Raw genomic sequence first — 10,370 nt, 5'->3', positions numbered from 1 at the left:
TATTTATTATTCTCTATCTGAGATATTTTCCATTTCTTTTAAAATCTGAAACCTGTCTGTAAAGGAGAGCAAATAATCACATGCCATTTTCTGCCAAGATAGCGGGTGACCTTCTAACCGTTTTAGCCCATGTGCAAAGGGGGCATCTTACCTGGGAAACAAAGGTTTGGCATTCCATGGTCTCATCTCCTTTATGGAAACTGATTTAGCAATCCACCTGAAATTGCAGCAACAGTGAATGCACAGGGAGTTGAAATTATCTCTGAAAATTCTTACGAAATGGATATTACAAAAAGTTAATGATAATGATTATGTAGTTATGCAACGAAATTGACAAAAATTGCAGAGAAACGTATGTTACAGGCGAAAGAAAGTTAAGATCTCAGTGAAGTGGGAGTGAGAGACAGAGACGTCTGAAAAAGTCATAGAATGAAATTGAACCTGTGGCTGTGCTAGAACCTTGGCCACACTCAGGGTTTTATCTCCAAACAGTGCTTCCGTTTCACATTTGAAAACGTTGGACTCTAGCAACTTGGAGAGATAGGGTCGAAATGACATTTTGAAGAACTTACTGGAAATGTAAAAAATAAATAGGAGAACCATAATGTCATGTGTATTTACTGCTCTAACACATGTTCAATAAACCCCTACTCAGTTTCAGGAACAGTGGTAGGTTCATGAGACACATCTGCAATAGGGTGGCCAGTTCTGTCTATACAGGATATTTCCTGTATTTAATGATTTTCGTCCCGGTTCCTATACTGATTTGTCAGGCTGCCTTAAGTCTCTTGTAGTCCGCTTTTTGAAATGCTTTGCAAAAACTTGACACAGTGCAATTGTTCCATCAATACTGGAAATGATGCGCAGTCAACTATAAAACAGCATGTAATAACAGTTAAGCATGAGAGATATAAGTTTTCCACTACTAGCAAAGAAGACGATAAAATAAGATTGTTATTAAGAAGAATGTGGGTAAAAAAGATTTTTAAAAGTCAAAGGAGAAGTTGTAGTGGTCTTCCACACTGTACAGCATCATCTGTCCTCCAGCTCACAATGCTACTTATAGCCTGTGTCTCCATGAGGAATGTTCAGTGGACAAAGGAATCAAATCAATTGGATGAGACTACCCTGGAAACTATGAAACAAATTAAATGGAATATAGAGAGTAACTACAAGGAATTTTATAAACAAATACTACAAAACAAGGAAAAGTTAAGGAGAAGCAAATTACCAGGTAAGTATACTTAAAGAGGTATGAAACTTAGTTATAATTTCCTTCAGAAACACAACAAATGATTTTTATATAAGTATGTCCCATGCAACATTTTCCTCTTATTTCAGTGTATATGTGCATAGGGAGTTAGAAAAATTCAAAATTTACTGGGCCAGATATTGTTTACTAAATCTAGCAAGCCTACTTTTCCACATTATTATACCTAATAACCCTCTCAAGTAATTTCTGCTACTCATCCCCTCAATGGTAAATTCTGCATGTTGGGAGGCCTTTTTCTTTAAGGGAGAAAAATTCCATCAGAAGAATAATATTATAAACCTGAATTGGAATATGAGGCAGCCATTGGTCATTTTGGGCTCCTCATGCCACTTAGGAAAAAAGGGAAATGCTCTACTGCCCAGGTGATGATGATTACTCTTTTTTACCAAGAGGAAACTGAGTTGCTGCTCTCAATGGACTCCTGGAGCACAATGTACGGAATCTGGGGCATTATCCAGGGAATGTGACAGTAAATCCATGTCCAAAAATAAACCTGCAACAACACGATGAAGGCAGGATCCCTTGGAGAGTCGGACCATTCTGGTTTTGAATTTTTGGTTCATCCACCAAATTAAAAAGCAAACCAAAACAAAGAAACCTCTGCCTAGCTGAAGGTCTGGCAAAGACAAAGGTGTAGGATGGGTGATGGACAATGAGTGAAAATTAAAATAAAGTTCAACATGTGACCAGTTAAGAAAACAAGAAATCTCACTATTGTGGATATCTTCTTTTTTTAGGTAGGAGAGATTGACTATACAAATTGGCAACGGGCACAGCAAATATAAAATAGAACTCAAGACTGCTCTCATGAACCTAATAAGAGTTGTTGATTTTCAGTATTTTCAGCTTTTTACTTGCTGTTAGGATGGAGTGGTAACTTCCAGCTTCTTACAGGACAGAAAACGGAAGTCCCTCTATCTGTTCTTTTCTTCATTTCTAGGGTCTGTGACTTATTTCTTCATAAGAATCTAAAACTCATATGTCTAAAATTACACAAAAATAGGCACATTTAGATATTTTAAGTATCTTCTCTTAATGCCTCAAATCTCTAAATTTTGACTGTCATGAACTTTATGAAACAGAAAGACTTAAATTCAGATACAATTATCTTAAATTTTTCATTAAGTACATTGTGCACATTGGGACTTTAAAAATACAACCAGACAGTGGCCTCTGTGATTGTTTCCTAGCTCTCACTCTAAAACTATTCTTTTGATTTCCTGGTCTATAATGCCTGCTGACCTTTGTAAATTTTCATTTTCTCAAGAGCCACCTGGTTTGAGGATTACATGATAAAAAGATGACCTCAAAAGGAAGGAATTGTACCAGCAGACTGCCTTTGGTCTTGACTGCAACTGTTTACTGGGTCTCCAGCCTGCTGGCTTACCCTGCAGATTTTAGACTTTGCTGGCCATCACAATCACATCAGCTAATTCCTTTAAAAATATCTCTCTCCTTTCTCTGTCTCTACACAAAATGCACGCGCTCACACACATACACAGATGGTTCTATTTCACTGGAGATCCCAATATATCACAGAACTGAACACTTAAAATAATGAGATGATAAAGTTTATGTTAAGTGAATTTTACCACAAAAAAACGATTTTTAAAATTCCCTAAGAACCTTTATGACACAAAGATACAGCTTAAAGACACTAGAAAAAAGCCAAATAAGAGAAAAATCTAGAACGATATGTCAGTGGAAGCTTGTATATGACGCAGATGGTTCAAAATTCTTTCATTTATAATGAATTCATATGAAACTGAATTTCAGTTTAAATTATTTAGTTTCAACTTCACTTCCCACTTTAAACAACTTTTTCTCATTGATTGTGAGAAAAAACACATTTCCTACAAACAATGCAGCTCTAATACATAACAAAGCCTTCCTTATTCTTATTTAGTGTCATTCCTTTGCACACACATGAATAATACTAAAAATATATTCATACACTCAGTGAAAACAGTCGTAACAAGGAAACCTGTAAGATTCCCTTTATATGAAATTCTAGAAAACGGAAACTACAATGTCTACCTGGAGATGGCAACTTGGGTAGGCTTGGGAGACAGAATACAAAGTGGCTAATGGAAACTCTGTAAGTCATGGACATGTTCATTATCATGACTTTGGTGATAGTCCCATTGTGCACACAGATGTGAAAATACATTTTACAATTTTAATATAAATGAAATTGAGTATGTCAGTACCTCAATAAAGCTGTTAATAAATATTCCATATAAAATCTGGATCTCCTCTTTCTCTAAATAGCATCATATCAGGCAAACTTGTATTGACCTTCAGAACCCTTCCCCATGTCTTAGGTCAATTCTGATTCCTTCTCAAAACAGAAGAAAATGCTGACAAATGCTTCAATATGGGGAAATTATGCTAAGCTAAATAAGCCAGTTGCAAAGAGGTGAAAAATGTATGATTATACTTGTATAAAGCATCCAGAGTAATCAAATTCATCGACTGAGTGTAAAAAAGAGGTTGCCAGGTGAGGTAGGGAGGGAGTAGAAAGAGATGTTGTTTAAGGGGTATAGTTTCATTTTTGCAAGATGAAAAAAATTCTGGAGATTAGATGTGAATTTTTAAACACACTACACCCAACAATTTAAACAGTAGAGGGTAAAGTTTGTTACATATATTTTACCACAATCAAAGAAAAAAAAATAGTTCTCAGGGACAGATTAGAGCAGACATTTTGCTGAAGTCTTTCTGCATTTGCAATACTCTCTCTGGTGTGAACTTTTTGGTGCTGAATGAGGTGGGAGTTTTGGCTGAACATATGCCCATATTCGCTATACTCAGACCTTTCTCCATTGTGAAACAGATGTTTAATGGGGTTGGAGTTTCACCTGAAGACTTCCATTCACTGTACTTAGAAGGCCTTCGTCTGGTGTGAACTCGATGTCTAACGAGTGGGGAGCTGTACCAAAACAACTTTCCATGCTCGCTGTACTCAGAAGGCCCACTCCAACATAACTCATGAGGTACTTCTCCAGTGTTAGGAGTTTGTAGTAGTACCTAATTTACCATAACCTCTGCACTCGTAAGGTCTTTTGTTTTTTAATTGAAGTGTAGTTGATTTACAATGTTTCAGGTGTACAGCAAAGTGATTTAGTTTATATATATATATATAAATTCTTTTCCAGATTCTTTTCCATTATAAGTTATTACAAGATATTGAATATAGTTCCCTGTGCTATACAGTAGGCCCTTTCATAAGTCCTTTACCACTGTGAATTCTCTGCTTCATGAGGTTGGAGTTGTATCTAAAGAATTCCCCACATTCACAGCACTCATATTGTCTTCAGTGTGGATTTTCTGGTGATGAACAAGGTGGGACTTCCTAATGAAGGCTTTCTGACATCTACTGCACTCATAAGGCCTTTCTCCGGTATGGATTTTCTGATGCTCAACAAGTATATGCTTGTGGCTAAAGGCTTTCCCACACTCTCTGCACTCATAAGGCCTCTCTCCTGTGTGATTTCTCCAATGTTTAATGAGGTTGGAGTTGTACCGAAAGAATTTCCCACATTCGCTGCACTCGAAAGGCCTCTCTCCACTGTGAACTCTCTTATGTCTAGTGAGTCTGCAGTGGTACCTAAACGCCTTCCCACATTCAGTGCACTCGTAAGGCCTTTCTCCAGTGTGATTTTGCCAATGTTTAATGAGTTTGGACTTGGACTTAAAGTATTCCCCACACAAGCTGCACTCATAAGGCCTTTCTACAGTATGAACTCTTTGATGTCTAATGAGGGTGGATGTGTACCTAAAGAATTTCCCACACTCAGTGCACTCATAAGGCCTTTCTCCAGTGTGAACTCTCTGGTGTTTAATGAGTGTGGAATTATACCTAAAAAATTTCCCACATTCATTACACTTATAAGGCCTTTCTGAAGTATGAACTCTCTGATGTCTAATGAATGTGGAGCTGTACCTGAAAAATTTCCCACATTCGCTGCACTTATAAGGTCGTTCTCCACTGTGAACTCTCCCATGTCTTATCAGTCTATAGTTGTACCTAAAGAATTTTCCACATTCTCTGCACTCATAAGGCCTTTCTCCATTGTGTTTTCTCTGATGTTTCATGAAGTTGGCATTGTACTTGAAGAATTCCCCACATTTGCTGCATTCATAAGGGCTCAATCCAGTGTGAACTCTCTGATGACTAGCGAGTGTGGAGTTGTACCTAAAGCATTTCCCACATTCACTGCACTGAAAAGGCCTTTCTCCAGTATGGATTCTCTGGTGCTGAACAAGGTGAAACTTTCTAATGAAGGCCATCCCACATTTGCTGCACTCATAAGGCCTTACACCAGTGTGGATTTTCTGGTGCTCAACAAGGATCTGTTTTTGACGGAAGGCTTTCCCACACTGAGTGCACCTGTAATCACTCTGCCCACTATCAAAAGGTTCCCCACACTCAGTGTCCCTGTGTGGCTTCCCCGCACTGTGAGGGGCCGGCTGCTGCAGAAGGCCTGTGCTGCCTGGGAAGTCCTTTCCGTCTCTGCTGCATGTCAAGGTCCTCTCTGCCGAGTGAATGCTGCTGTTGGTAAGAAATGAAGGTTGCCCCTCATCCCTTCTGGAAAGTTTGTCTCTAATCTGCTCCTTCTGCTGCTGGAAAAGGTTTGCCTCACAAATATATAGCCCTTCATCAGGGTACATTCCGTCATGCTCAGGTAGGTGCAAAAGGTCTTTGGACAGTGGGTCACACATCTCATAGGGCTGGCCCTTCTTGGTGGATGGATCTGGCTTTGGAGTCCCAACCTCTGACATCCCTACAGAAACACTTTGCTCAGAAGGTGCCTCCTCATCCTGGGCTCCATGCCAACAACCTGTAAGCAGAGAAATGCTGGTGAAGTGCATGATGATTTTGGTAGGAGGGGCAGCCCCATCAGAAATGACACACCGAAGACTAGAGCCACAGAGAGGAAGGTCTGCTGTGCAGAGATGGACCTGCGTAGCTCCCATGATGCGAGAGCCCTGACAATAGGCAAGGACTGAAGGAAGAGTTGCTGCCTCAGTCCATTTGGGATGCTATGACAAAATACCACAGACTGGCTGGCTTATAAAGAACAGAAATTTATTTCTCACACTTCTGGAGACTGGAACCCATAGATCAGCCTGCACTCTCCTGGGTTGCAGACTTCTCATAGTGTCCTCACATGGTGGAAGGAGCTAGGAAGCTCTGTGGGGTCCCTTTTATAAGGGCACAAATCTCATTCATGAGGGCTCTGCCCTCATGACCTAATCACCCCAAAGGCCCCATCTCCTAATACTGTCACCTTAGGCATGGGGTTTTCAACATATGGAACATGGGGGAACACAAACAGTCACACCAGAGCAGGGAGGAGAGGCAGGCCTCCAAGTCAACATGGCCAAGGCTACTGGTGACAGGTGAGCACTGTGTCAAAGGCTGTGCCCAGACCTAGAAATACTTGATACAAAAGAAATGCTAAAGTTCAAGGACTATTTAAGGATACATGCAGACGTCACAACATCTTACATATAGGTCAAATGTTGAACACTGCAAAGGGAGCAATGAAACAGAACATGTGACAAGTCACATGTGAGAGTCACAAAAGTGTGGTTGGAGTGTGACAGAAGAAATAAGAATGGGGAAGAAATGAGGTGTGGCACTGGTCTGAGCATCAATCAATAGTGAACACAGGACAGGTTCCCAGCTCTGACATCACACCCTTTCCCAGGACCTCACACCAAGCCCGGGTACTTCTGAGTGTCTCCTGCCATTGATGTAGTAATGGCCAACCTAGAAGGTACCCAGAGTCCTCTCCATTGCTCCAGGTGAGCATTAGTATGGCACCTGAAAGAGGTTAGTCCTACGTGAAAGACAGAAAAAGAAGGGGCCAGCACACGTAGACAGAGATCCGACACAGGGCTTCCGGCACTCTAAAATTATAAGAACTTCACAGGGGAGACTAGTAACAATCAGTGGTTCCCCAAATTAGTAACTAGGTTGGTGCTAAAATTCCTGGCACAGGAGGCCCTAAGAAATGTCAGCAAGAGGAAGGGGTAAGGCCTGGCGCAACAAGAGTCCAAGCATCTAGACTGAGGACCCAACCAAGAACAGGCCAGGTCTGAAGGGGTCTCAGACAAAATCTACATTTCTGACTCCTGAGCCCTATCTTGGAAGGACTCGGAGTAGAAGGGATGGGGCTCCCTGGGGAGAAAAATGACACTGTACACACAGTCCAGCCCCTGCACCAACAACACATATGCCAGGAAACCAGGAAAGGAAGCAGCACCCGTGGTCTCAGTGTGGGGAGTACAGAGCTTCCCCCTGGGAAAAGGGAAAGAACAGAGCACAGCCCAGGGCACTGGGTGAGCGTGTGGACCTTACCTAGGGAGGTCACAAGTGCAAAGTTCTCCGTCATCACAGCATGGTACAAGTGTCTCTGAGCTTCATCAAGGAGGCCCCACTCCTCCTGGGAGAAATACACAGCCACGTCCTCAAAGACCACACGGTCCTGCCAAAACTGGAAGAGTTTGGTTCATGAACAGCTTCTTGTTTTAACTATATTTTTGTGGTTGCTGTATTTATCTATTTGCCATCCATTAATTACAGGGCTAAACTAATGGCCAAATTTGTTTACATCTCCCTTGCAATCCAGAGCCCATACTCTCAACCAACTCCTTACCTAACTCTCACGCACCAGGTCAGTATTTCCCCTGCCCTAAAGCAGCCCAGGGCCAGGTAACAGACAGCTAGGGACAGTTCCCATAGCCCAGGTACACAGAATTATACAAACTAGTCACCCATAAACTTTTCATCCAATCCTCCCTGCATTTCCCTCAAAAGTCTAATAAAGGCTCTGACCTTTGGTGTCCCTTAGCTTGTGCTCACGCCTCCTGACTGAATCTGGTGCTTCTCCAGGTGGCCCTGTTACATAGTGTACCTCCTCCTCTCGGGAAATATAAGTAATAAAACTGTCTTTCAATGTCGTTGGCCTCTCTGTATCACGACTCACTCGCCTCCACAAGTTAAAATCCTGTGGGTGCAATCACTGATGCACTTCCCTTTTCAGGACCTTCAGCCCTCCCCCTACACATCCGTCCCTGCTCAACCTCCTCCTGGACGTCCCACCATGAAAGATATACCAGGTCCCAGTGGCACCAGTGCCTGCTCTCTCCTCATTACCATTGATCACTGTGTCCAGCACACAGCATAAAACACATGGGGGAGGGAGCAGAAAACCACCATCGAGGGTGTGGACCTGCGTGCAGGGCCCCACCCCTCTCCTGCCAAACAGTTTCCCTGGGGTCCCCCAGATGTTGACCCTCAGACAAACTCAGACTTGTCCCTGTCCTCAAGTGCCCAGTGCCAGGGCCCAGGGCCAACCATTCACACTCCTCCTTACCTGCATCTCACTCGTTGGACTGCACCTTCCTCATGACTCTGACCCTTCCACAGTGACAGTTCCACAGACAGCCCCAGCCCACACCATAGGCACTTCCTTCACCTCCTTACAGGGCACTCTGCACATGGAATCCAGGCAGTGAATGGAAATGCATCCAGCATTCAACTCAGCCCAGTCCTGTCCCTGAACACCAAAGTCCCCTGGGGCCAGGGCCTGCCCCAAGCCCTGCTTAGACGGTCTCACCACCTGGCCCTGTTTTTTCCTTCCTCCCCAGCCACCCTTCCTATGTGAGACCTCATGACCCCTTAGCCCTCTCCCCCTTCCGTGTTGCACGAACTGTCCCATAAGCAGTCAGCACCTTCTCTCCTACCGTGAAGCCCAGATACACAGACCTCCCCACCCACACTGTCATTGCACCCTAAGTCTAGTGACTCTCCTAGCTGATCCCATTTCCTCCCTCAACATCCATCTCATGTCCGCTCTGGCCTCAGAAGACGCTCACATCTACATCCCGCTGTCACGCACAGACAAGGAAACTCTGCTCCCTCATCTGTCTTCGTGATGCGCATCACCACCAGCCAGGTACCCAACCCACAGATCTAGTGCTGAGGCCCTTCATTCTCACTCCTTGTCCTCTAATGGCATCGCCACCATAAACTAGAAATGATACCGCCTAAAACTTACCTTCAGCTTCATCCTAGTCCACACACTGGCCACTCTGTTGTGGCCGTCTCCATCCTGAATCCGTCCTCTGAACTCCAGCCCTCTGTGTAAAGGTGCCCACTCAACACCTCCCCTTGGGAGTCTCTGGAACATTTGTGACATGGACAAAAACGGACTCTCCTTATTCCACCTGAAAATTCCTCCTAAAGCTGACTTCACCCATTTTAGTTGATGAGGCATCCATCCTTCCTAACAAGTCCAGAAACCTGAAGTCATCCCCAATTCTTCCTATCAGCCCACTTCCTTAGTCCCTCACTCTCCATTACATAAGACATGGACAGTACAACACTGTAAATCATCTATACTTCAATTAAAAATATACTGATACATTTTAAAAAATAAATAAAACATGGGCAGCTCTAGTTCAAAACACATCCAGAAAACAATCACTCCCTACTTCCATAGCCACCACTCGGGTGTAGCCACCACCAACATTCACCTAGATGACTGCAGAAATTCCCCTCAGGTCTCCCTGCCTTCACTCACACCCTTGTCTGTCTTTTATTCTGCAGCCAGAGGGAATCTGTTAAAACATGAGTCATAGCACCTTCCTCCTCTGCTTCAAACCTTCCCTACCTCCCATCAACCTGAGATGAGAGAACCAGGACCTCAGGCTATCATTCAAGGCCTGATACCTGTGAACCCCTATCCCAGCTCCCCATTCCCACCAGATATAACAGAGATCTGCAGTCCCCTGAACATCCCACCTCAGTATCACCTGCAACTGTCTGAACATTCAGAATCCTGAATGTAGTCAGGACTCTCTGCCACATCTTACCCCATCAGTTGTCAGAAATGGAACTGTTCTATATAACCTGGCACTAAATATAGGACCCTGGGCCTGGTGAAAGCACAGGGTCTACAGAGGCAAGAGAGAAAAAAGGGATAGAAGTCCTGGGACACTACCATTCCCTGAGGGCATACAGATCAAGATGATAAAACTATCAGGGTGATAATTGGGATGGGTGAGAGGTGGGACCCCTCCA

General features: G+C 43.3%; 1 protein-coding gene across 7 annotated transcripts in view; it reads right to left on the bottom strand.

Moving 5' to 3' along the window:
- Positions 1–2,144: 2,144 nt before the first annotated feature.
- LOC309648168 (uncharacterized protein) overlaps positions 2,145–10,370 on the bottom strand; it is a 26,214-nt gene continuing 17,988 nt past the window's right edge. For 3 of the 7 annotated variants that reach the window (XM_082436498.1, XM_082436497.1, XM_082436499.1), the window contains 2 exons: positions 7,644–7,779; positions 2,145–6,117 (listed from right to left, as the gene is read on the bottom strand). In XM_082436498.1, coding sequence (XP_082292624.1) covers positions 4,532–6,117; positions 7,644–7,779 — 1,722 coding nt within the window. In that variant the 3' untranslated portion in view covers positions 2,145–4,531. Of the gene's footprint in view, positions 6,118–7,643; positions 7,780–8,661; positions 8,780–9,345; positions 10,367–10,370 lie in introns of those variants that run through there. The other 4 variants (XM_082436502.1, XM_082436503.1, XM_082436501.1 and 1 more) reach the window with 3 other exon arrangements.

Source organism: Balaenoptera physalus (genome assembly GCF_965194825.1).
Source record: "Balaenoptera physalus genome assembly, chromosome: 19".
Lineage (NCBI taxonomy): Eukaryota > Metazoa > Chordata > Mammalia > Artiodactyla > Balaenopteridae > Balaenoptera > Balaenoptera physalus.
Note: the sequence above shows the minus strand (reverse complement) of the source record. Positions and strands in the feature narration are given on the sequence as shown.